The sequence below is a fragment of the Pipra filicauda genome, unplaced genomic scaffold (genome assembly GCF_003945595.2).
Source record: "Pipra filicauda isolate LSUMZ 115617 unplaced genomic scaffold, ASM394559v2 scaffold174_size2080704_pilon, whole genome shotgun sequence".
Classification (NCBI taxonomy): Eukaryota; Metazoa; Chordata; class Aves; order Passeriformes; family Pipridae; genus Pipra; species Pipra filicauda.
This window is the reverse complement of record NW_024104262.1, coordinates 1742229-1769372: the sequence shown is the minus strand read 5'-3', so window position 1 is coordinate 1769372 and position 27144 is coordinate 1742229. Positions and strand designations below refer to the sequence as shown.

The following is a 27144-nucleotide window of genomic DNA, read 5'->3' as shown; positions in this document are numbered from 1 at the left end:
TTAATTCATTTAATAAGGAAGATGATGATGTCAGCTTCACAAATTTAATGTACTTTCAGTGACAAAAAGGTGTTAGTCTGATTTGTAAAAAGGATGGACCATTGCAGTTTTACTACTTGCATGTGGATTACAACCAATTTTCTAGCAAGAGGCATTTCCTCATTAAAATCTTACTACTACTTAACAGGAGGGCAAAAATCTCAACCCCCTCAACAGTAACTCCTTAACAATGAGTGATATTTGAAAGGAAAGTTCATTCAGCACCCTAAACCTGACCGCCTTTCTTTTTCTGAATACACAATTGTGTTTTAAATATTTAGTTGATCAGCACCCCATTAGCTGTTATAAGCAAAACAGCCAAGAAATTCTGAAGAAAATAATAACTTGCAACCAAGTATTTCAGAGAACAAATAGATCCTTTAATTCATTTCAAAGTTGAAAATATTTTAAAAAAATGTTAGGCTCTTGCAGCATGAAAGTAGCTCAAAGATTAGTAACGCTTCTGTCAAAAAAATCCCATTTAAAAGTAAGTTTATGAAAGATGGATAAAAGTCTGAAAGTATAGCAAGTTTTAGAACATATTCTTCATTTCTTTAATGGGAAAAATGATTTTTTCAACTAGCACTTACTTATTACAGTGGAAAATATTTTTCATTTAACTTCAGGGTGATGAAAAGTTTTAATAACAGAATTATTTACAAAACTTTTCAGAGATATTTAAGTTACCCTAAATACGGAATTGTTAGATTTGGTCCACTAAATATACGAAGGTGACATCACCATTTTTTTTTTAATGTATGAAAGAAACTAGCAAGTCTGGATACAGAATGTGGATGTTTAAGGAGCATAAACAAAATACTGGGAAGATGATTGCAGATCATGCAGAACCATCACCTGCCAAACCAAAATAAAAACAACGTATGTGTGACTCATGGCAAGGCAACTAATGAAAGGTTGATCTGTAAAATTACATAGCCAAAAAGAAAACTTAAAGATTCCATGTATAGAATGAAGTAGACCTGGTGTTTGAAGGAGAAAAGTCGTCATACTCATAGGAAGGAGAGAGATCAGAGCGACTGCCACTACCCTGTGAGAAGGGAATGTCCGAAGGACTAATTCCAAATTCCTTTACTCTGCAGCAGCAAAATACAGTGGCAAATGAAAAGAAAATGTTCTCATAAACACAGTTAAAATGACAACTCTTTGTTTAGCATACTTCTTTAATATTTAACTACAAAATTATTTTTATACTAAAACACATGTGTGTCAACATATTTAAACTTTCTGCAAGCAGTTCAGATTACTAATAAAACTGAACAAAACCAGTGCTGCTAATTTGCAGGGGACCATAATAGCAGTGTTTTCAGAAGAGTAGTTCCAGATTTGCGTTTGTATAGTTAATAAGATTTGGTCTACATCCAATATTCCACTAAATGGCTCCTTTTAAAATATCAAACCACTACAGCTACAAAACTTTAAATTCTATTCTGCCTCCTTTCTTCACTGCACACACAGTAGTGCCCAGCACCTAAAAACTGTGAAAATGATGTATTGTTAGAAAAAAATAAAAAACCATACAAACACATGAAGGAACATTACAGGGACAGGTACTCTGTAACAACATACAATTTTAACACCAAGGGGAGGAAACAGTTTCAGTACAACTAATTAGTACACTAGAAACAGGTGTTTAATTAGTTTTGTAGTGACTCTTTGTAGAGTCACTTCAGCAACACAAGTTCTGTAAGGGGGTAAAATTTCCAACGAGTCTTGAATGTGGACAGTCCTTTGTTATGTTACTGTAAGGAGGTGAGGAGAAGCCTCCTTCTCTCCAGGAAGGAAAATACACAGACTGGTCCAAGCCAGGCAGGTTTACTACTGGCTCCCTTGACTCAGACACAGGGACATTTGGATATCGAGAGGAGCTGGTGGTAAGCCTTCCTGGCAGGCCTTTGTGCCCAGACAGCAACTGGCTGTGGTGCCCAGCCAAGCAGGAGCTGTCGTGATTCTGCCATCTTTCACTGGGGCAAGCAGGCCACCACATGGTAAAAAATGGCAAAACCAGGGTACCTGATGGCCCCTGTCTGCAGCCTTTGTGCTTTGCAGCAAAACATGGGGAGTCTCTGGGTCAAGGTCTGACTGCAGGGACACACAGGACCTGATCACCCCATTTCTATTAAATGTGGGAGAACTGCAGCAGGTGAGGGTTTCTTTCAAACTCACTGGGGAGAGCTGAACACTTTCTTAGAGCAGTACAGGTCTCAGAGCATCAGCATTTGCCTCTGGAGGTGCTAATTTCTCCACAGTGATCAAAAAGTCTGTCAGATTTACTGCCTTTTTGTTTAGGGGTCTCAGATATTTGCCTGTATTTGGGAAGCATGAAATTTCATATGAACGTATGATAGAGACTGGCAACTGTACACAATTCCACCACGGGGATGAAAAAAAAAATAACATCACAGAACTTGTAGCTAACGTCCCAGGGAATCATCACAAACACTAATGCAGGAGATGGTTCCTCCATAGCAGGGGCAAAACTAATAGTGACATCTCCCACATATCTTGCAATCCACATCATCCATCTCTGCATTTCTGGATAATGGTGTAAATGCAATTTCTATAGTGACAACTTAAATTAAATGTGAGCCTGGATCAGTAATTTGGATCTTATTAAGAAATGCAACTACGATCAAATTATTCAAGTAGCTAAAATAATTATACATCATGGAACAACTATTTCAAATGTCAGTCATCAACAGCTGGTATAGCTATAAGAAATAATATTTTTTATACCTGTTTGCATATCTCAATGTATTTAGAGTGTTTTCACATGATGCCATCCCCGGAGAAATTGTAGCAATCTGGAGAAAACAAGCCACATGTTAATAAATCGCTTTGTACACATGAAAGGGTAGATGAACTCAAATTAACTTCATACATTTTTTTAATCTCCAGTTTCATTTGCAATCTTCTACAAAAAATGTCTGCTATGTACAGTTGTCCTTATACAGCAGCATCTCAGGGACACAGATGTCCAGTCAAAGCTTCAATTTCCTTTAACCATAAAAGGAACATCAAGAATTCACAGAAATTCAGTCAATTTCTCTAACTTCACCACCTTGGTAACATAATATGTAAATGCAAAACTCTAACTAAAAAATAAAAGACTCCTCAAAATGGGAAATATGCAACTCAACAGAGTGTAAAACTAATATATCCTCCAAACAGTTACTAGATTATTTTTCATATATCTCTGTAGGCTGTTCGCTGTTCAAGGAGACTATGATGATTTTGGCCATAGTCAAAAATCATACTTAACAGTATTAAAGATGAGTTTAATTTAACTATTTTCCTAAGTAAAGACATCTACAGGTTGGACAGGTGCACTCTCTGATGGGTTAAGAACTGGCTGGATGGCCAGGCCCAGAGAGTGGTGGTGAACGGTGCTGCATCCAATTGGCAGCCGGTCACTAGTGGTGTCCCCCAGGGATCAGTGTTGGGCCCAGTTCTCTTTAATATCTTCACTGAAGATGTGGATGAGGGGATTGAGTGTACCATTAGCAAATTTGCAGATGACGCCAAATTGGGGGGGGCATGTTGATCTGCTGGGAAGGCAAGAGGGCTCTTCAGAGGGACCTGGACAGGCTGGAGAGATGGTCTGATTCCAACAGGATGAGGTTCAACAAGGCCAAGTGCCGGGTCCTGCACTTTGGCCACAACAACCCCATGCAGCGCTACAGGCTGGGCACAGAGTGGCTGGAGAGCAGCCAGACAGAGAGGGACCTGGGAGTTTGGATTGACAGGAAGCTGAACACGAGCCAGCAGTGTGCCCAGGTGGCCAAGAAGGCCAATGGCATCCTGGCCTCTATCAGGAACAGCGTGGTCAGCAGGTCCAGGGAAGTGATTCATCCCCTGTACTCAGCACTGGTGAGGTCACACCTGGAGTACTCTGGGCCCCTCAGTTCAGGAAGGATACTGAGGTGCTGGAGTAGGTCCAGAGAAGAGCAACGAGGCTGGTGAAGGGACTTGAGCACATGAACTATGAGGAGAGGCTGAGGGAGCTGGGGTTGTTTAGCCTGGAGAAGAGGAGGCTCAGGGGAGACCTCATCACTCTCTACAACTACCTGAAAGGAGGTTGTAGCCAGGTGGGTGTTGGTCTCTTCTCCCAGACAACCAGCAGTAGGACAAGACGGCATGGTCTTAAGCTGTGCCAGGGGAGGTTTAGGTTGAATATTAGGAAAAAATTTTTTACAGAGAGAGTAATCAGACACTGGAATGGGCTGCCCAGGGAGGTGGTGGATTCACCGTCCCTGGAGGTTTTCAAGATGAGACTGGATGTGGCACTTAGTGCCACGGTGTATGTAGTAACCACGGGTCTTGGATCAAGGGTTGGACTTGACAACCTCTGAGGTCTTTTCCAACTCGGCTGATTCTATGGTTCTATGGCATGATTCTATGATACTTCTTCCTCAATCAGAAGTTTTCTGTAAACAATATTTGACAGCAAACTTTTTATCAGATATATTTGGAATCTAAAGGTCGTTCCTTTTCCAGTTAAATAAGATACTCTGAAGATAGTAACTTCTTTCCAGAACTCAGCAAAAATAAAAACTGTGATTGGGCAACAGTGGCAATACTATTTGTCCTAGTTTCTCTCAGTAGTCCAATTTTTCCACCTGTGCTCTTTTCAAGAGAGCAGTAAAGGCTCTACCCATGACAAACACCTCTATGATTCTACACAATAACATTTGTCATGGCATCACAAGAATGATGCCTCTTAGTCTCTCAGGAGACTTAAATTGATGGGAATTAGATAATCCCAATCTTCTCTTACATCCTGCTGCTGACATTCCTATACAAAAGCAGAAGTTGTCACCCCAAGAGGAACTTCTGGGGAGAAAGGAAAAATATGTGGTGGAAGCAGGTTAGAAAGCCTAAAGAGCCTACTACCATACAGACTTAAGTTTAAACTGCTAAATTTACATACCAGTTACTAATGAAAACACACATCAGTTACCAATGAAAACAACAAGCATAGATTTAAGATCACACAATTGCACATCTCTTGTGCTGGGTTCTAATTAACAAAAACTTAGCCATTCCTAAAACCCTTCCTGACTTATATAACGTGAAAGATGTATGCATCTCTTCCATCAGCTCAATGTTCAGAGCATGCCAGAGACAGGGATGTTTAGGGTGATGGTGTTTGTCTTCCCAAGGCATCATTATATGTGATACAGCCCCGCTTTCCTGGGCACAGCTGAACCTGCCTGACAATGGGAAGTGAATGAATTCTGGGTTTTCCTCTGCTTGTGTGCGTGTCTTTTGCTTTACCTATTTACAAAATTGCTACAATACTAGGAGACTGCTTCAACATTTTAAAGAGTATAAAGAGTATAAAGAGCAGTACAGCTGCTATAGTACATACAGTTAAATGCACATAGAGATGTGCCTCTGCAGGTGCTGTCAGCCATGTGGATACCCCTTTCAGGGCACATGAACCCATGCACAACTCCTGGTATATGACATCTCCTCATGTCCCAACAAGCCCAGTCCAGGCAGGACAGGAGGACTCTGACCTCTTTGTCACTCACTTCCTCATTCTGAATTCCAAATGGGGATGGAAAAAGCTGCACTACTTACAAACAGGAGTATCTTTAAGACCTGAAATTACCATTCTTTCTATTTCGCATGTGTCTACATTGCTTATAAGCCATCACAGTGGGATCAATGGCCCTGCTGGGACACTGAAGTCTGCAGGCTCCTACTCCCACCCTGGAGGGTTGATGGGTCTGGCACTTCAGCAATGACTGCAGCACATCAAGGATGCAGCATGTCAAGGAGCAGGACTGGTTAAAAAATGAGACTATTCAATGTAGTCACATTGCAACTTTCAAATGGCGATAAATTATCCTACTAAATGGTTTCTCAAACAATTTAAGGACAAGAACAGTAAAACTGCAATGACTAATAAAGTTCAAAAAAACTTATCTATGCTGACTATATGTCTCTGGATTTCTTTTGAAGGAAGCAGATCTTCCATGAAATATTCACAAATGTTAGTTATTCAAAGTGCAGAGAGTAACTTCCAACAGGCTAACTTTTCAAACTTCCTTCGGCAGTGTGGATACACTCACTGGAGATGCACAATTTAGCTTTCTGATCCTGGATAGGATTTACGAAGTTATAGAATAATAGAATGATTTGGTTTGGAAAACGCTCTTCAAGGTCATTTATTTCAACCCCTCTCCAGTAAGCAGGGGCATCTTCAGCTAGGTATGTTTCAGTGGGAAAGAAAACAATCCTGTCTTTTCACCAGAAAACTGCAGAAAGGTAGGTTAATAAATGCTATCTTATCACCATTTTCACATTATAGCCATACCTAACAGCTAAAGGGAAGACTAGGCTGCCCTAATACCACAGCTTTAACGTTGTGGTCTGCAGACCTTTTTGGCTTCCAGACTAAGTAATTCCAAGGAGTCAGTGAAAAGTAACCAAAGAAGCCTAGTAATCGGTGTGCACTGCAGAGAGTTTGCCTTCTCATAAGGAGAAATATTAAGAATAATAAGACAACTTGATGTCAGTGCTTTTATCTGTTCTTTCCTCCATCTGCCAGAATAATTCTGTTTTTCAGACTGATGGACATTTACAACAATTCAACAACTATTTACATATGTATATATAATCATGTCTTTATATATCTATAATAGCTAATAATAATTAATATTTTCAATAATTTTGATTAATATTTTATTTTATATATTATACACATATATATTTTTTACATATTTATTTACAGCTATTCATTCTATCTATCCCAGTAACTTCCCCCTCAACAGCCTGAAGCACATGCTGATGCCCTTGGTACCAACTTTTAGTCTTTCTCATTTAAAGATCATAACTAATCTTAGTATTTCCAGTCTACACGACTTTTCCAAAATTCTGCATCAACAAAAAAGACTCTTCTATAACTAAGACATTATTAAAAACAAACAGACAAAATTCTAGCTTGAAGTGTTTCTAGCTGCCTGCCTAGAGAGAAAACTAAAGGAAGAAATAAGAAAGGTCAATAAAAAGTGAGACAGGAGCAAGTTATCTGAAATCACAGAATCATTTGGGTTGGAAAAGACCTCTAAAATCATTGAATCCAACCATTTACCCAACCAAGCCCACCACCACTGTCCTTAAGTGATACATCTACATATCTTTTAGATACCTCTATGGATGGTGACTTGACCATTTTCCTGGGCAGGCTGTTTCAATGCTTGACAACTCCTTTGACGAAGAAATTTCTCCTAATGTTCAATCTCAACCATTCAGAAATGTCTCTGTTGAAGTCCCCCTCCACATACAGTGTCAGTTAGTGGAGAAATTTAAGTCCAACACACTGCTAGTAGCAAGCGACCAATTTTAAACATAAAAGCCTAAATTCACAGTGCCTTTTCTCTTTGCTATTGTTAGAAAAGTTAACCAAACCAACTTACCATACAGGTACGTGAGTTTTCTCCAATGAATGAATCTCTTAGCACCTGAGTAAGTTTACTTGCTCTGAAGGGTGTATGAGGTTTATTTCGGCCTAAGGCTCTAATGCACTCCTGAAACAACAAAGAGGTTCTTTAATATGTGTTAAGCAAATATAACAAAAATGTAATTCAGAATCAGAAAATACATGTTTATTTTGTTGCTCTCCCACAAAATATCATTAAAATTTACCATTAAAGCTTGGATTCAGTAATTAAAGAGGCTTCCAGCTCTCTTTAAGCTCAGCAGGGAGGAAGGAACTCAAAAAGGACTTAGAAGCTTAAAAACTGAGTGTCATCCAAAATGTTTACATCTATTGTATCCAACAACAAAACAAAACACTGTTGATGTTAAATGTTCAGGCTAACAATTATTCCTGATTATCAGCTACAAAAGCCTGAATGACCTACATCATCTGCCAGCAGCAAGGACAGGGACATGTGTTCACTATACCAATTAAAAGCAGTAGCTTTGATTCTGAATTGACCACTGACTTTCTTTAGAGCTCAGAAGAAAGCAAACTCTGAAAGCTTCCACAGGCCATAAACCTAGTATGCATGGCTTTTTACTGAGGTACTCAACACTGGAAGACGCTCAAAAATGTTAAGTCATTCTCTGTTTTAAAATACTATTTAAGTGAAAAAACCAGAGATAAGGTCTCCTCTTTCATTTGCAGGGGCATGGAGCTACACTAATATTTGCAATTGGTTGGGTTCCAGTGAACAATACTCTACAGATGTAAATATTATGAAATTACTATAGAAGTTACAGCAGCAACTAAGCACAACAGTGCAAACCAAGATAGCATTACTCTAAACATCACTTCTATCCACTCAGTGCTCTAACATCATAAGCTACTTCCTAGGCAAAGAAAGTTTCATTTTAAATTTTTGTGGTTTTGTCATCATATTTTGACCATTAATTCAGATTGTGCCTTTGCCTTAACACTTTGCCTACAGACACCTCTTCAGACGCAAAGTTTCCTTGGTGCACTTTTAACACATGTACACACAGAACTTCTATAACCAGCCATACTTCAACTGCTTTTTAAATTAGAGCTTTGCTTTTAGCTGCACTAACAGATGGAATGGCTTTTGTGTTACATGAATAGTTCTACAGAAGTTCAACTAATCCTTCAGCTGAAGATATATCCTTGTGGCCTTTTGAAATTTCCTAGAAACAGCTTCTTCCAAAAGCCAGGCTAGAAACTGTTGGATGATAATCTGAGAAAGCATGGCAGCTGTGAAACAGCATAAAACAGAATTAAAAATGGGCTTGGAATAAAAGTTCCATTATACAGGATGAAACAAACACAAGGGCAAACTGGCTTTAACTAAAGTGATTATTGAAAAAACTGACCAGCTGAATTTTACAATTCAGAATGGACACAGCTCAGATAAACAGAAAGTCTGAAGCTTGTTGCATGCGAATTTCACATACAAGTGCTAAAATAGGACTCAGTACTTACAGGTAAGCAAGGCAATGCATTCCTTGAATATTTTTAATTTATACATTAATATTAAACTTGCATAAAGGTAAAAGCTTGTAAGACAGGAAGAGGAGCAACAGATTTTCAACAAGTGACATTGCAAAGTAAAAAGTCACAAATGCGTATGTTGAATTACTGATATGGCAATCAACAAGTTTAATTAAGATATTTTAATTTACTACAATGATTTTTAGTTTGCTTACTTCTGATAGAATCAGGCTATCTCCTTATTAGTAAAAGATTACAGAAGGACACCTCCAGCTTCTAAATTAATGGAGCTTTTAACTGCTTTTTGCTTTTCATGACAGCTCAGAAAACTAGGTAACAAAATTACAACATTACTTCCATGTAGAGATATTACACAGACAACTTCCCATACTAAAAATCTGAACAGGTTAAGACAGGACTGATACCCAGATACAAACATCACTGGATTAGCATCAAAGACCACTTCTCAGAACATACTAGTTTAATTTCAACTTGACAATAACTTCATGGGTCCTGAATACAAGTAGAAAAAGCTGAGTAATGTTTTTGGGGAGAGATGGAAAATGGAAAACTAACATAAAATTGAAAAACTTCTATCGTCTTATACCACCTTTTAGATCTCTGCAAAACCCCAATTTATTTTTATTTCCTCTTCCTCACCTAATTTTGATCAAAATCACTAGTACAGCAGCAGCAGAACCTTTTGCTACAATTAAAAAGACAACTTGTAGGAAAACTAACAAAATATGTTGTCTGAGCACTAGCCAGCACAAAATCAAGAAGTAAACTGAAAAAAAAACAATACCCCCTGCCAAAAACAACAAAAACCAAAACACAACAAAACAAAACAGCTTCATTCAATTACATTTGAAAGAACAGTAACACCAACATGTTCCCTGCATTGTTTAGTTTGATGCTAAATCAGAATAGGCTACACTTTTGGAACCGCTGCTTCCAATTTTTCAACACGCCACACAGTTTTGTAATGACATACTATATATCAAAATTTTGTGGTGTTTTGTGAGATCTCTATAGTTAGATACCAGTCTTCTCCTAAATATATAATGGGAATAAAAAAGTAAGCACAGTAATTTAGGGATTCAGTTTTTTTAGATAAAACCACAGTGCTGGTGCATGGTATTTCATAGCTCTGTTGATGCATCCTGGATTGATGTATGAAAATCTGTAGTGACAGTATCAGACAATTTGCTGTGGATTTCAACTTCCAAGGCTTATTTTAATGCATTTGTTAGTTCTGTCTGGACACGTTGCTGTTGTTTTGCTCTAGTGAATATATTAACAGCAGTAAATAAATATGTTGTCAATGTAATTTTATTTTTTATTAAAAAAAAAAAAAAAAAAAAAGAAATAAATACTCAGATCAGTAAGCATATTTCCAATTAGTATTTCATATCCTGAGTACCAAAGTAAGTCACTTGCTTTCCCATTTTAAATATATATCAGACATGTCTGAAAACTCAACTACTAGGGACTTTCTGTTCAAGATGGGTTTTTTGGTTGGGTTTTTGTTGGTTTTTTTTTTTTTGTTTACAAAAACTAGATGCAATTTGGTAGGCCAATGTTTCTGCACTGTTTCTACTTGGGAATTATGAAGTGTTCCTTCAGGCATTTAGAGGAAAAAACAATATATTATTTTACCTGTCAAATCAGTAGAAAATGTAGACAAGTGAAGCCTGCGAAACCATTAATTTTAATAGTTATTGCTATTATATGTAGGCTTCCACTTACTCAAAGGCAATGGAAACATGTAAGTTACCTTGAGTGCTAAAAGGCTCTTGTTAATTTCTGCACCTTCCAGTCGGGTCTGTCTGTCTGCACTGGAAGTATCTGCTCCTCTTTCATTGCCAGCCAAATCAATCAGAGAAAATTTACCATGCAATTTTCCTTTCCTTCTGAGAATAATCTGAAATACTGCATGGCTTCGAGATGAGTGTGCATTTGCAGATGTCTGGCCAGATGTCCTTTAAACGAGGGAAGAAAAGAGAAGGACATATGAATAGGCAAAGGACCACACAGGTTAAACACTAATCTCACAATGCTAGTTTTCTCAGGGCAGATTCCTGTGTTTTCCTACATGTTGGTAGCATGTTTAACACTCCTGTGAACACTAGAGATAGAACACTAATAATTGGATATACATAGTGCAATTATATCTTTTTTTTCATCTCTTCAATCAGAAATGGAAGATTAGTAGCATTTTACCTCCCTTTTAAAAGCAAGACTAATCAGATCTTCAAATATTTCAGATTATCAAAAAGCTTAGACATAAAATGCTGACGGCACTTCTATCTGATCATGCAGTAGTCCATGCACAAGGCTAATTTTAAAAACAATGAAGCTCAAGTCTTAAAAAAAAAAGAAAAAATATCGCACTTAACCTCTGCCAGAACGCATCAAGGCCTTTTACAGATGAAGAACCTGGCAGCACTCCAGATTTTAAATCATGTGAATTTAAGTCAGTAAGCTGCTTACATAATGCATACAATTCACATTCCATCGAAAAAGCAGTTTTTTCTTTTTAGGAGACAGAGAAACTCTAAATATCTTTATTTAAAAGGTAGATAGATTCCTTACTTGTAGGCATCACTATGAAGAGATCCCAAAAAAATCTTGTTCTGATTTTTTAATGTACAGCGAAAAACTGGTGTAAGATATCAAAGATACCTGCAGCTGTTGCCTACTTCAATAAGCTTAAGAACATCTTCAACACATTTGACTTCCCGCTCCTGCAATCCCACCACCTGGACTTGTTGTTTACCATCTTCTAACACTCTTAATTTTGTCTTCCTGTTCAACAAGTCAAAAACCTTACAGAAGGGGGAAAACAGAACAGTTAAAGAGGAGCTTTAAAAGACATTACTGTTTCAAATTCTGCATCAAAATACACGAATTATTCCATGGAAAAACATAATTGCAAGGGAAATGTAAAGAACTATTTTAAATATAGCTGATAGTACAAAGAGGAAAAAAAATATTTTATGTGACAAGCTCAAAATCTTGTTTGTGAATAAGAAATTCTTCCTTCCTTCGAGAAAGACCAGGTACTTACCTTACCACTGTAGATCTCAAAAAATGTTGCATATACTTGAAGTTCTAACTTCTTATAGTTTGGCTTCTTTAGCATTAAAAAGACATCACGAGCTGTGAATACATTTCCAGAACAAAAAGAAATCTTGTCATCTATTTTTTTTTAGTGAACACTCATTCATGCGTAACGGTCTATTTAACAGCATCTCTCATATTTTGCAAGAATAACAGAAAGGGTCAGTAACTAGGTCTAAAACAATGCAGTTTAAACTACCACATTACACTGGAAGATGCAGAAGACCCCAAAATTATAAACTTAAATCCTCTGTTATTGCATTTTTTGAAGCAGTCTATATTTACACTACTGCATAAAGGCTCCACATCTAGGAAATACCTTTGATGTTACCAAAGCTCCACTGTAATGCAAAATATGTAAACTGTTATGTTTGTATGACAGGGAGCAGAAAATGTATTGATCCCAACTAATCTGCCAAAAGTCAACTGATCAATAAAGTCTTACCTGCAAGTGCATATATGCCTTTAGAACAATCTTGGTTCTTTCCCGCAAAGTCACCACCCATAGTCTAAATTAAAAATAAATAAAAAAGCACATAAAAATCACAGAACTGTAACTTACATATTTCTTACTTATTAGAACTCAACTAAGTTTGCCATATGTAAAAAGAACTGTATTGTTGACAGGGAGAAGAAATACTTACATGGGTTTTTCCACTGCCTGTTTGTCCATATGCAAAACAAGTGGCCATTCCCCTTTCAAATATGGTCTCCACTAAAGGTCGAGCAGTAAACCTTAAACACAAAACACAACAGTACTTAACAAACTGGAGTACTTTAAGATGCCACTACCAAAAGGATAATAAAAACATTAAGACCAGAAGTGACAGAAATTGGTCGTGTAGTTTGAAAAGTCAAAGGACATTTATACATTAATTTCTGAACTAAAAGACTACCAGCTCTAAGGCATTAAAATTTCCCAAACAATGAAAAGCTACAAGGTCTTTCTCATTTATATCACGAGAATATTATCATCCTTTAAACCCCAAGGAAAAAGAGTTCCCTGGTTTAATGATCCAACGCACCACAATTTACTTCATGGAGTCTTGCACTCCCTAAAGATGACAGAATAAGAAGACATTGAAATAGGACAGTGCAGCAGATATGAATTTTGTCAATACTAAAATTCAGCTGAAGGGGGTTTTTTTCTCCCCAAATCAACTTCCAAGATTAAATTTGAAAGACAAGTGGTCACAACATTGCACACCTTAGTATTTTGAGAACATGCATACATCAAGAAAAGGCTCATGAAAATGGATAGCCAAGTTGAATGAAAAAAATCTAGTAATTCCTGAGGTACTTTTTGCTGTGTCAAAAATATTATCTGAATTATTATTTCTTATTTTAGAGAATTAAGTTTTACTTTAAGAAAAATGGAGTTATTGTTCCTACTTCAGCTGCTTATCACCATTATTGCATTAAAAATTCCAAAAGCAAAGAGTAAAGTAATGGAGGGTTACAAACGGAGATAAGAGTCTCTCTGCAACAGTCTCTCTCTCTAAACTTTTTCCGGTTGTTTACATGTAAATTACCTAAAAGTGACTGAAAAAGGAAAAATGGATTACAGAAACAAGGAGGTGTTACATCCTTTTTTCATTCTGCTTTCAAACACAAGATCACTTACAAAAATAATATGGACAAGACTGAGCCATTCAGTAAAAAAGGGTTATGCAAAAAATCTATGTCTAACAGAATCATGAATTTTCATCAAGAATATACCAGATGATTCCTGATCAGCCTTAGTCTTTTGTTTTTGCTTCTTCTAAATATTTACCTCCTGTGTTATCAAGAGGATATTCCCATATTTTGACATTTGCTGTCTTTATATGTAAAGTAAAAAATTCCAAAAAGCCTATCCGCCTTAGACGCATACTCCATTACTTCTGTTTGATTGAGTTTGAAATTATTCATTTTCCTTATTTATAAAAAAAGGGACTTAATTATATCTGTTTTAAAGTAAGGCAAAACACAAACATATTTAGAAAAGTTTTTACAAAGCATCATAAACCTCCAAATTCTACTATGTCAAAACAGTCCAATTTTAATTTTACTAGAACTTTTACTTGCAATCTTGTTCTTCCAGAAATGTAAAGTGTTTCTCCTTTAAAACATTCAAACTGGTATTTTCTAATATTAACAAAAACTTGCAACTCAGTGTTGCAGTGTGTGGATTAAAAAATACTTAAAATACAAATTAAGCAAAGTAATAATAGTAATAATGGTGGAAATTGTAATAATGGTGGTAATAATAATAACAATGTTCTCAAACTGGAGAACATGTTCTCAGTATAGACATAGAGTAATTTTAGCATATTGGAGAGAACTGGCACAACTTCACACAATGTTATTTTCCTCACTGTGACTCTGAAGTTCTGGTGAGAGCAGATGATGATACCTATCTTGCTCTTACTTCTGTTATTAGAGGAGACCTTGAAGCAGATTGCCCTTCAAGTAATGGTCATTATTGTGCCATATGAGGGAGAAGGAGAAAGATTAAAGATTTACTGTTTCAATATGAATAAAATAATCTTAAAATATTTTCCTCTATTGCCATTAATGTATTACATAACTAATAAAAACTGTCTGGAGAAAATTCAGTACAAAAATACAACAACATTGTATACCGAAACCACCCCTCACATTTAAACACTTTGTTCATACAGATAACGAACAGCAAGGAGGGAGATTATAAGAATGGATTGTCAAGGAGGAGAATTATTTCACACATCACCAGCCAGCTGGCTCTTCCACAGCTCTTCAGCACCAAGGAAAGGAAAGATGCTACCAGTACTCAGCCAGCAGAGACAGAAATCTCCAAGGACACAGCTTTGCTGTTTAGAAGTCTTTTGTTAGTGTAAACTAACAGACTATGAGATTTTCCTTTCACCATCCTTCTCTAATTATATCAAGCATAAGAGAGAAGTTTTTATTTTCACAGCTTTTTAAGAATTCTTTTATTATGAATTTTCTGTTATCCACTGACAGGATAACACTGTCAACCAGGTCATGATCCTAATTTTCACTTCCTAGTTGTGGATTAAAAACAAGAATTAAGACATTCATCTGTCAATACTCTTTAAGGCTATGGGAAGCACTTTCTAAGCACAAGGAAAAATATCTTCACCAAATTCCTTTTTAATATTAATATTCCCTGCAAAATGCTTCACAGTATTTAGACTTTGTACCAAGATTATGACCTGTTGTGGTGTCTAACATTGCCTGCTACTGTATCTACTCCATTTAGGGACTTGTACAAGGCAAATTATTCTGTATCAGCAGTGGAAGTGAAACAGAAGAGTAAAGAAAAAAACAGAGATTCAACTACCTTGGACTGGAAAGGGGATGCATGTCTTTGTTGGCATTGTTCTTTAAATCAGAAAGATTTGGCATTTTGAGCAAGGTAACTTACACATTTCCATGTTACATAAGCCAGATTGCTTCCAGCAGGCAAGCTAGCTCAGGTATCAGGCAATACACCAATACAAACTCTCTCACTTTCTTTGTACTCTTTCCCCACCCTCTACTGATTTTCTTTGCATATCTTAATTATCCTATATTCAAACTGCAAACTCTTTGGTGCTAGGGCTGTCCTTTTCTTCGAGGTTTCCTGAAGACTGAAAGCTGTGACTCAGGTTCCTCAGGTGCTGCACACATACTAATCATAAGACAACAACTCTGAGGCAAACGGAGAGCTCATTTCATGGCTCAAGTAATCAGCAGCTGAGGAGGAAGGTAATACTTCCAGAGCCTGGAAACCAGCAGGGCTCGGAGGAGGAATAGGAGCGGGAATGAGGTCAACAGAGGTGGAGATGACATTGCAGGTGAAGAATTAGGGATAAAGAGTTAAAACAAAAGTAAACAGGCAAAATAATGGAAGTAGCAATATAACGCTCTGGTAACACAGAGAATAAGAATAAAGTCTATGACCAAGGTAAGTGCAACAATTATTAACATGGAAAAAACATGAGAAAAAAGATTCACACAAAAAAAAGCATATACACATACCTGTAAACCATTTCATTAGGAGCCGTGTCATCAAAGGCATAATCAAAACGAAAAGTTTGGTTTTCTAGGTACCTTGTTAAATCCACCTTTTGTTTTGGTTCATGTACCATCACAACATCTTTACTAGGAATTGTTATTACATCAAGGTCTTTCATTAAAGTTTCTATAAAATAAGTGAAATATATATTTAACTAACAACACGTCATTATTTTTTACATTTTTCCATTGTTTACACTCCTATCTCAGATAACACAGCTCCTCCAAGAAGCAACACTGCAATGGATTTGGGCTTCTGATGCCCTGATAGTTATCTGCTAAGTAAGAGATTTCATTCTGGAAGTCTAGTCATCATCTAGTCTATATCTAGTCTACCAGTTGCTAGAAATGAAAAAGAAGTTGTACAACACTGATTAGAAAAACTATATTGTTAATTACGGCATTATCATTGTAGCTTGTTGTGTATTCTATAACACTTTTAATGGATTTGAGATCTTTTTCCTCAGAGATTTTATACTCTTTTACAGCTTACTGCCATACTCTTTGACTTTTTACAATTACATTCCCAGTGGAGAAACTAGATGCCGAAAGTCCTATACTGCTCAGATGGTCAAACTTGGAAACACAAAGAAATTAATACCCTTATGATCTGTTTTACTTTAAAATATTATCTTTATAATTTCTCTAAATCTTGAAACTTACAGTCATATGTTCATAGCTTTCAAAAAGAAAAATTTTGCTTTCATTCCTCACAGACAGTTTGTGTCCAGAACGCACAAACAATTTGTGCATTCTGGAACCTACAGCACACACATTTGATATATAATTTCTCTAAAATTAAAATCCTTTCTAAAAATTACCTTGTAAGCAGAAAAAGCTGTAAATGCTAATGATCCTATCACTGTGACTTCAACAGTGACATCCCAGGTTATAATTACTATACAGCACTACAATTTAATGCTAATTGTTGTATGAGTCAGCAAAACAGAGAACTTAGTGATCCACAATGTGCACAAAAATAAAGAATATTTGTGTGTACCATCAGGATTCAATAATGTGTCCTATTTGCATTTCTATGTAATATTTCTTAAGGCATGCAGTTCAAGAATTTGATGTGACTTTATACAATCAGATAGAAACCCTTTCATGGGTTAACATCCTAATCAAACAGTAAAATGGTTACCATTGCATTACATTACACACCAACAGAAACATCCATTCCAGTCACTGTACAAACAATTTTTCAACTGCATTTCAATAAAGTAAAATGCAATTATTCTGCAGCAATCACAAAAGAGAAAAATAAGGAACAGTGATGAAAAAAATGTATGATGGACAATTCTTTGCAGCAAAAACTTTATAGTTTAACCAGTCAAAAGATGATTTTTCTTAAACAATTGTTTGGAATAAGACAGTTACCTGCTTCCAGCTATTTGGTATGAGAACCTGTATTCCTTGTTGATGAAAATTAGAAATAGTGTCTCTGAAACCCACCATACATTTTGCAATTATAAATATATGTCACTGATATAAAATCTTGAAATGTCACTCTGAACACCTACTTCCTGAAAAGTCAATCCACAGAACAATTGGTGCTGAGAACACCTAAAGTTTTTGGTGATAATTCTGTGTGAGTTCACAAAACAAATTATTTTATTTTTTCTATTCATAAGGTTACAGTCTAGTATCTTTACTTATTTCACACTTTTCTACAATTCTATGAGAAATCCTGTTTCTTATGAAGTGTTTTCAGAATATTGTATCATGTGAGTACTAGATTATCATCCTCTGCATATTGATTATTTAATTAACACATTTTTTACCAGAGTTTATTCTTAAAAATGCAAAATGGCTTTCATGCCAACCTCATTTTCACTTAGACATTCTCTACAAACACCTCTGATCTACTTTTTTAATAGCTCCAAATCACTAATACCTAAGAAATGCAACTATCCCAAAATCAAATCCTACTTCTGTATCCCAACTCATATCTAAAGACAACTTGTTCTCATTTACTGTACCCCTTTGTACCTTTAGCACAGGTAGAAGGTGACATTTGTCCCAAATGTACAAGAAAAAAGTAAAAGTAAAAATGGAAAAAAAAATAGAAGCAGCAATGTGAAGGGTAAAAGTAAGACAAAACCTAACTATATATGAGTATCAACTTATGTATGAGAAAGGAAAAACAATTCTCCCATTTTTTTCATAGTTCTGACAGTACAAAAATAGTAAATGCATCCCATGTTGTTTCAGCATCAGAGTGATGCTCTTTTGAGTCCTTCAGCTAAACAGAATATGAGAGACAGAGAAGGAAAGAAACATCTTTCAGCACTGGATTCCAACAGGCTGCAATTCAGAAGCATTTGAGTTCTTTAATTCCCACTGACAGTAAAGAACTTCCTAGGAAGACTGAGATTTAACTGGAGTTGAAACCTGAGTAGATTATTGGGTTTTTTTTGGAACACAGACTCCAGTATGATAAGCAAGCAGTAAGAAAAATAGTTGTACTACTCATTACGCACCAAAAAAATGGCCACTAGGGAGTTATTTTAGTACCTAATAGCTTTTCTTTAGTGGTATTTGATATGCTCTAAGGTATGTTTGCCCAGCCCTGAGCAGCAGGTACAGGATATACAAGTCTCCTGTTGTCTGTAATTCACTAGCCTTGTGAGGATGTCTGGGACATGTTTGGGCACCTACCATTCATAAGACACCAGTATTTGAATAGTTCTCTTGATGTCTGATTCAAGACCACTTGAAAGTATAAAAATACATGTACAAAAACATGTATGAAAGTTTTCACTGTGTAACTCTCTACTCAGATCACTTGAAGGATACATTAAAATAACAATGATCCTAACAAGTTGTAAGAATACAGAAAAAATTACAGTAGAACTAATTTCCAGATCAACTAAATACATTCTAGATGTCCCTGGAAAAAAACTGAAGTCTCTCTGTGCCTCAGCTCCCAATCCATAAAATTGTGGTAGTCAAACTATTTTTCTTCCCATCTCTATCCAGGTTATGACACCTCCATGAATTTCCTAGGTTTATCACCCATACTGTCTAGTATAACAGTTTCGCCTTTGATCAGTATTTCTAGAGCTCTTTAACACAAATAATATCACTATCAGAAGCAGCTTTTCAGATAAATAAGTCAGCAGAATCTTCAGTAATCATACCTTTTTTATTGAGTGGTCGTTTTCGTACACAAACACAAATCCTGTGCTCATCGATCTGCAAAGGAAACTTTTTCAGTGAACTATACTACTATTCCATTTTTAAGATATTTTACTTCTATTCTTGAATTAATTAACCAATCATTTAAACAAAGAGAAATTTCCAAGACAGTGAGTCACCTGAACATGTAAAAGCCCCTTGTGTCTGCACAATAGCCAAGAACCCAAAAAGAAGAACTATGCATTAATAAAACTCCCTGCAGACAGTGATCTAACCCTACAGAGTACCAGATACATCTTGGACTATTGCAAGTGAATCTAGCTTTAGCGGGGTATATATGCTATTGACAGAAAATGTCACAATCTCTGATTTCCACAGACATCTGACAATCTTCATCATTTAAGGATTCTGCTCCTCTGATTTCTCTGCAAACCAAAGATCACCTTCAAAGATCAAATATTTATCTTTATGCTAAACAGGGCTTTTCAGAGAAGTTTAATGGTTTTGTGTGCACATTTTCTAGCATCCCAGAAAAATTTACAATACAAAGGCTGACTGACTACTTAGTACATATTGGCATTATTTAATAGCAAAAAGATACTTAACTAACATAATTAACAATAATTTAGTAACCTAGAACTCTCAGCCTATTATTTGTAATATCATCAAATTACTGAAAAATAAACCCACGTTACATTGAATACTATTATATATTAAAATACCTATTTTTCAAATTTACAGACAGAAGTATAAATAAAAAAACCAAACAAAAACACAGCAAAGCCACAGAAGGGTAAAATATTTCCATGTTTCTGGTGTACTTACAGGATCTGCAGTTGTCAGTGGTCTATAATCCAAGCTTCCCCTGAAATCTCTTATCATACACATAATTTCATAATTTGGGTTTGTAGCATCAACATCCTAGGGAAAAGTAAGGAACAGAATTTCTACTATACTCTGTTTTCTAAAATGGACTAAGTTCAGTATCTTCTATATTTATCTATAAGAAAAATACACATTAAATGAAACAATATATTTTGTCCAAAACACCAGAAATGTCTCTAGCAAATTTAATGCACGTTTAATGCCTTTTTCCATTCTGGTGTAGCTAATTTACTGACCATAAAGCAAAGGAATTAGATGCTTCCTATTTCACATTTTTGGTTGGCATGCAATAGAAAACGCTTTGACAGATGCACATATACATTCCACTACACAGGTAGAACACACATCACAGAAGACAGTGCAGGCAACCCAACTGCTCTAAATACAACCCTGCTGGATCCAAGTCCGTTAAAGGAGCTTGGTCCTAGTACTGGTCCTGTGTTAATTCCTATTCGGATGCATTAAAAACACTTCTAATGGTCCCAAACCCCCCAAAAGACAGATGCAATCCCAAGAATACACAGTAGGCTACATTCAGGCTGTGCTGATTCTGGCCAGGATAGAGTTCATTTTCTCCATAGAAGAATGTGGTATGCAGCTCTGTTTTGGATTTGTGCTCGAAACAAGGTTGATAATACTCAGATGTTTTACCTATTGCTGAGCAGTGCTTACACAGCAAAGGCCTTTTCTGTCCCTCACCCCACCCCACCAGCAAGGAGGCCAACACAGCCAGGACAGCTGACCCATGACACAGGCTCAGACCTCCCTTTCTTAAACTTGGAGCCATCAGTACCAGAATGAATGGACACATTAAGAGCCCATGCAAGGAGCACCACCAAGCCTTGCTAAGCCTCAGCCTACTGTGAGATGAGCTGGTTCTCTGCAGAACTGATTAAACAATCTTCCTGTCACTTCTCCCCGCAACTACCTGTTTTACACCACTTTGAGACATGCTGCTCATGCCATACATAGCCAGGTCTGTGCTCAGACCTTACTAAGTTTTTGATGGCTACCCCCACGTGATATAAAACTCCTTCTGGATCAGCTGTTTGGGGATATAGTGCAGGCACTTTCAGAAAGCAGTGCATAGGAGTTACTAAGCTGAAAGGGAGCCAGCTCATTCTTTGCACCTGTGACACAGCCAGTCCTCACCTAAGACAAAACTGTGTCCTGGTAATCAGAAGCTGAATGTACTTTGATGTCATCCACTCTGACTACAGTGAACTAAAAACTGCTGACAATAAATCCTCGCAAAATGTATTCCTACTGAAATGTTTCCTTTCAACATTCAGAAAGAAGTATTGTTTATTGTGGAAAAAGCATTTGCCTAATATTCTGCAAGCCCTGTTTAAAGGTCTTGCACATTAGAAGTCAGTGCTTGGTCAATTACTGCTGCATTTCACAACAACTTCCTCAAACCGAAGTTTAAGACTCAGACGCAAATAGAAGCAATAAAAAGAAAATTTCAGAAGTAACATCACCTCAAAGTATTTTAATATATAAAGCCCAAAATGGTTGTTCCTCACACACAAAGACATAGTAATGTTTTGTATTTGCGTAAATGGACATAAAATAGAGAAGACAAATTTAACATAGGTGATTTTAGGTCAACTTGGAAACATCATTAAACCACGAAAAGTAAACCGTTTGAATTATTTACTTGGTGGTAGTAACTCTTACATCAGCAGTGGATTGGTAATATCTCTTTAGAGACTAACACATATGCACAGGGCTGCCAACAAGATAACGCTTCTAGTTTTGCTAAAGCTTTTACACCACTGTGACAGAAAGTCATTTAATATTACGAGATTTTTGTCAAAGGATTAGCAACTTCATTTCTTTCAGCAAGTTTTTAACAACTTGCTGCCAAGCTGCTCGCATGATGAAATTGTAAAAGCATAGACTAGTTTAAAGAAAGTTTAGGAAAAGTCACTGTTCATACTTGAGCCTCAAATAGATCTATAAAGCATCAAAGATCATAAAGAACAATTTATCATAATGTTGGATTACCTCCTGTAGAATAACAGACCTTTCTAAAAGTCAAAAGGTTGATTATTTTCAACAATACATTTTCCCTAAGAAATAGCTACCATCAGTAGTCACTCTTTGAAGAACATGCAGCAAGACAGTGATTGAAAGTAATTATTTCTGTAGGAAGAAAAAAGGGGGAAAGCTATCTAAAGTAGTAGTTATGAGAGTAATGCTACCAAACACCAAAATATTTATAAAACTTGTATACAGGATGACAACATTATATTTCAAGATTATCACAGTTCATAAAAATTATTAAAGACTGAAAAAAGCATAACGATTTTGTAAACTTCTCTTGCTGACATATGTTTCCTATCTGAGCTAAAAGTACTAACCTGAGCCCTTTTTTCTCTAAGTTCCTGCTGCTGCAACCTTCTTTTTTCACGCTTCTCTTGCAATTTTTCAACCTCTTTTACACAGTTAGATTTTCTACGTGCTTAAAGAAAAAGTATGAATTTAGTATTTACAGTGTACATTTCAATTACATTAATTTATCGATAATTACAACTATATTTTCAAGTAAATCACTATTAATAAAGAATAATTGCGGCATTTTAGCTTCTAAAATTCATAAAATTTGTTAGAAAAAAGACATGGGAATGGAAAATAATTACACAATCAAAAATATATGGACAATGACCCTCAAAAAATATTTGGACAGACACGTGTGATCTCTTGGTTTGAATCAAAAGAAAGCCCAGACAAATCAAACAAAAAAAAAAAAAGGCAAAACAACACCACCATGGTCAAAAGAAGACAAAGAAAAAACAAATTCCAAATAGTAGTGCAATTATGACAAAAATGAACGTGTTTAGCCACAGCTCTCTGAAAAAGCTTCTCAAGGAAGCTCACCAACAACTGAGCATATAGACCATTTATCATTTATGGACAACAACATAATCCAAGAAAATGTATATTTAATGCCCAGAATGAATGAGTCCTTGATACACGGTTTACATACAAGGGGGTCCAAATTCCTTTTTTGCAGCTTGAACTGGAGATATATCTGAAACAGTACCATTCTGTTGAGAGGAGGAAGACTGCTCGGGAAGCTGAGTAGGTCGCGCACGTGCAGAACCAACCACTGCAAAGAAAAAGCACTAAGCTCATCTGGACATGGAAGAGCAACAGTAACAGTTCCACCCGCTTCTGAAATGCTTTGTTATGATGAGATAAAATGTGGCCCCTTTCCAGACACAACAATTTACTGGGGTTAGGAGGAGCCACACTCATAGAAAGTCTATTAATAAAGACATCTGGTATGTAGATTTTTTTATCCTATCACTATACACCAACACAACATAATTATTAAGTACCAATGCTGCACATGTATATTTTTTAATACTGCAGAATTAGTACAACTTACTATCTGCACACAATAAAGAGAGTACTGGGAGATATGCAGCCCTGAAGCTTAAAGTGTTGCAATTTCATTTATATTGTGATTATACGCACAAAAACTAGTAAGAAAAAAAGCCCCACTGTTTCACATTCTCTAGATGTTACAAAATGGTCCAACCCCACTGAGCCTACGATATCTGGAGGAGCAAAGCAATAGAAATAAAAGCCAGCAAAGTGCAGCTCAACCTGCAAGTGGAAGAAACAAACCCTTTTGACTCTATACCAGAAGGGATACAGATATATTCAATATGTGTAAACTTCATTCTAAATGTGCTAAAGATGCCAGTTTCTGAAGATGCTGTGATGTCTGCTCCCAGCGAATGCAGTGGGAGTGATGAGCATGCAAGCGTCTTTGATACAGCTGAATGCTTTAAATTGTTTTATAAATAGTTGCTTCAAGCAGCTCTGCTTCAGCTGGCCCACTTCCTTTACACACCTCTAACAGACTCTGCCAGAAGAGTACAAAAGTGATTTTTCGCTATTAATTGTAGAGCGAGAAAAAAACCTGTAGGGTCTAAGTATTCTTTGAATGACTGTTCACACAAAGGCTGCTACAAAACCAAGTAAAAAAATTGAAAGTATAAGAATTTTAAGGGCACTACTTAGAGTGCATTGAAACATTCAAATAAGCTGAGGATGCTTAGTCCTCACATGAAAAGTCCACACCTCATTTACTGTTGCATAATTAATTATCTTCAAATTTTTGCACCTTCAGTTCATTCGGCTTAACTTTCATAATGCTGTATTGCTTAAACTTGTATATAAATGTTATTTGTATAGTATGAACTCCTAGACATACAGAGAAATAATTCCAGGAATTATGTACCACGTCTTTTACACGTCACAAGCACACATACCAAATGATAAATGTAAAACTATTACAGAATACTAGATGAACAGGAGGTTAAAATGTTCCCATATTTTTTATTTCCTTGAAATGGTAAGTGATAACATTTACCTCTATTATCTCTGGTAGGAGGGTCATTCTTAGAAGGGAACACAGTTCGTCGAGTCTATAAAGAAAGAAATCTCTCTTATTTGATCTGACTTTTTCCAGTTAAGGAAAATAACATGACATGAGCAATATAGATGTGATTGCTGCCAAATCCCTCCCTGAAAAGTGAAGGGGTGAAGATTGATTGAACCATATGTACGGTTTCAAAACAATCTCCAAAACTTTTTCTATATTTTTCATTGGGATATATTTACATAAATATTAGTTTCCAACTGCCCCTTTGCCAAACCTGTTCTTAAAAAATTTTAGAAATCCCTATTCACCATAAGAAAAAGAAAGGAACACTGCTATCAAATAGCACAACAGAAACAGAAGTTAAAAATTTCAGCATGACATCATATATAGAATTACTGTATGGCTATCATGAACATGTTACATAGATATTACGAACCTTCACGACTTTGTTTACTTTGGATGATGCAGCAGGTGGTGGTAGTGTCTCTGGACCAGGTTCAATATCTTCATCAGGTGCAAGATCTGGGTTAAGTGAAAATATGCTCTCTAAATCAATCTGTGTAAAAGAACATAAAACATGTCTATTAGACTTAAAACATAATAAACCCTCTCTATTTCTCCTGTTATATTTGACAATAAACAGTAAATATATTTAGTGGGTTTAGCCCACAATTTTTTAATTCTAAGATCTGAATTATCTTGTTTTTTGTTTGCTAAAAACAGACTAAGCTTTGGTCTTTGTATTATTTGAAAACATATCAGTCAGAAAAGGGACAAATTAAAAATGACCAATACATAGTTGTAATTTTGTAAAGTGATTAGACTAAAACAGAAGTAGCTAGTATTACTGTGTCATTCTTCCTCTTAAAAATTTGATTTTTCTATTTGTAAAAAGAGGGTAACAAGGTCAGTCTTCGTAATCTGGTTCTAAATCAACAGATGAAAAGAACAACTTAACAGCTATGACACTGAGCTCAGGAAGTCAAATTTACTACAAGAGAAACTAGAATTTGCTCAGCACTTCCCGTGCAAAAAACCACCAAAGAATAATCAAGGAAATTAAGATTTATGTATCACTTTTGTATCCAGCACAGATTCAAAGTAATATTCATGTAGATTACACATTTTTTAAAAGAGAAAAGCTCTAAATAATTAAGCTTACTTCTTTCCCTTTAGTATCTCCATTTTCAATCCATTCTACAGTTACACTTTCATTATCTTCATTTAGGGATGTTACCATAGCTTGGTGAATTCGGCCTAGAAAGCAAACACAGATGATCATTTACTGACTAGTGGAAAAAATTTCAAGAACTTATTTTCATCCCTGCACTGAGACATGCAGAAAGAGGTAGGAAGAAGAGGGCTGAAAAAAGTTAGGTGATCAGTTAGGTGATTCCAGGCCACACATTATGAAATGGCTCAGACCTAATCCACAAGTGGAGGTTGTAATGGGACAGTCAGCATTCAAGCGCAAAGGGCGATGAACAGAAAACTGAGTGGTACGTAAGCAGAACACCACATGAAAGCCATGCCACTTAAGACTCTCTTTCCTTGGAGAAGAAAAGTCGAATACTACAGGACTCCCACAGGTGCTAAAGTCCTCTGAGGTGCACTCCCCAAAGGCTGGTTTGTCCCCCTTCTAGGCTTCAAGATTACACATCTCAACACAGAACTGAAGCCCTTTGAAATTGTATTCTGATATCCCTTTTTTATGGGCATCCAATCAGTTGGTAGTCCAACTAAAATTAAACTGCCTGGAACAATAATGGAAACTACTATTTTAGAAAGAGCTACTTACACAGGCTGCTGAGCTTGAGTTAAGGTGCTTTTGCTTTGACTTCTCCCGTGAAAGACACAAAGGTAGTGAGCCCCCATAAAGTACAAAAAACCCAGCAAATTTTCAGTAGGAATAAGGATTTTTCTTCTAAAATATATAGTGCACTGCCATTTTTTTACGTCCTATTTCCTATGCACAGTAGAGAAAAGCAATTGGAAGAGCAGAACAGCCATGCACTGACACAAAAGGATCAAGGTGTCACATTGATTTCGCATCCATGCTTTGCCCTAAGAGTACCAAGAACTGAGGTTTCTAAAGAACACAAGTCCAATGCAATGGCTGCTCTCACACCCTCCTTTAATGAGGTAGAGTATGAAGAAGCAATTCCTCATTTCACCCCCTAAGGCCAGGGCAGCTCTCCAAGCATGAGTGACTGACCTGGAGCAGTCGTGCATATACTGTTGCTGCTGCCGCTGCTGGGCACCTGCTTGGGGTGAAACATAGCACAGTCCATACACATCTGCTCCAGTGTGTTCACAGTTTCCTCCTCCGCTGATTGTTTCAAACTTTTGGTTTAGCCACTTCAGTCACAATTTAACAGTTTTCCAAAAACATAAAGATTAATGTTTTTATACAGTTTAAGCCTTCTAGGGCCCACTGACGGACAGAAAGAAAAACCTAGAGTGATATCCCAAATTATCAAACCTAATAGTGGAAGTAACAAATATATTCCATTAATTTTTTTTTATTACAAAGGCTGCTTAAACATTCACATCT

The 27144-nt window shown here is 36.4% G+C and overlaps 1 protein-coding gene across 3 annotated transcripts in view; it reads right to left on the bottom strand.

Moving 5' to 3' along the window:
* KIF2A (kinesin family member 2A) overlaps window positions 1–27144 on the bottom strand; it is a 53048-nt gene that overhangs the window by 7664 nt on the left and 18240 nt on the right. The window contains exons 2-17 of one of the 3 annotated variants that reach the window (XM_027723519.2): window positions 25753–25847; window positions 25027–25146; window positions 24579–24633; window positions 23181–23303; window positions 22555–22655; window positions 20129–20224; window positions 19306–19360; window positions 16127–16289; window positions 12766–12856; window positions 12567–12630; window positions 12069–12160; window positions 11684–11826; window positions 10776–10980; window positions 7485–7595; window positions 2794–2861; window positions 1020–1133 (exon numbers count right to left, since the gene is read on the bottom strand). In XM_027723519.2, coding sequence (XP_027579320.1) covers window positions 1020–1133; window positions 2794–2861; window positions 7485–7595; window positions 10776–10980; window positions 11684–11826; window positions 12069–12160; window positions 12567–12630; window positions 12766–12856; window positions 16127–16289; window positions 19306–19360; window positions 20129–20224; window positions 22555–22655; window positions 23181–23303; window positions 24579–24633; window positions 25027–25146; window positions 25753–25847 — 1696 coding nt within the window. The remainder of the gene's footprint in view (window positions 1–1019; window positions 1134–2793; window positions 2862–7484; window positions 7596–10775; window positions 10981–11683; window positions 11827–12068; window positions 12161–12566; window positions 12631–12765; window positions 12857–16126; window positions 16290–19305; window positions 19361–20128; window positions 20225–22554; window positions 22656–23180; window positions 23304–24578; window positions 24634–25026; window positions 25147–25752; window positions 25848–27144) is intronic. The other 2 variants (XM_039379740.1, XM_027723520.2) reach the window with 2 other exon arrangements.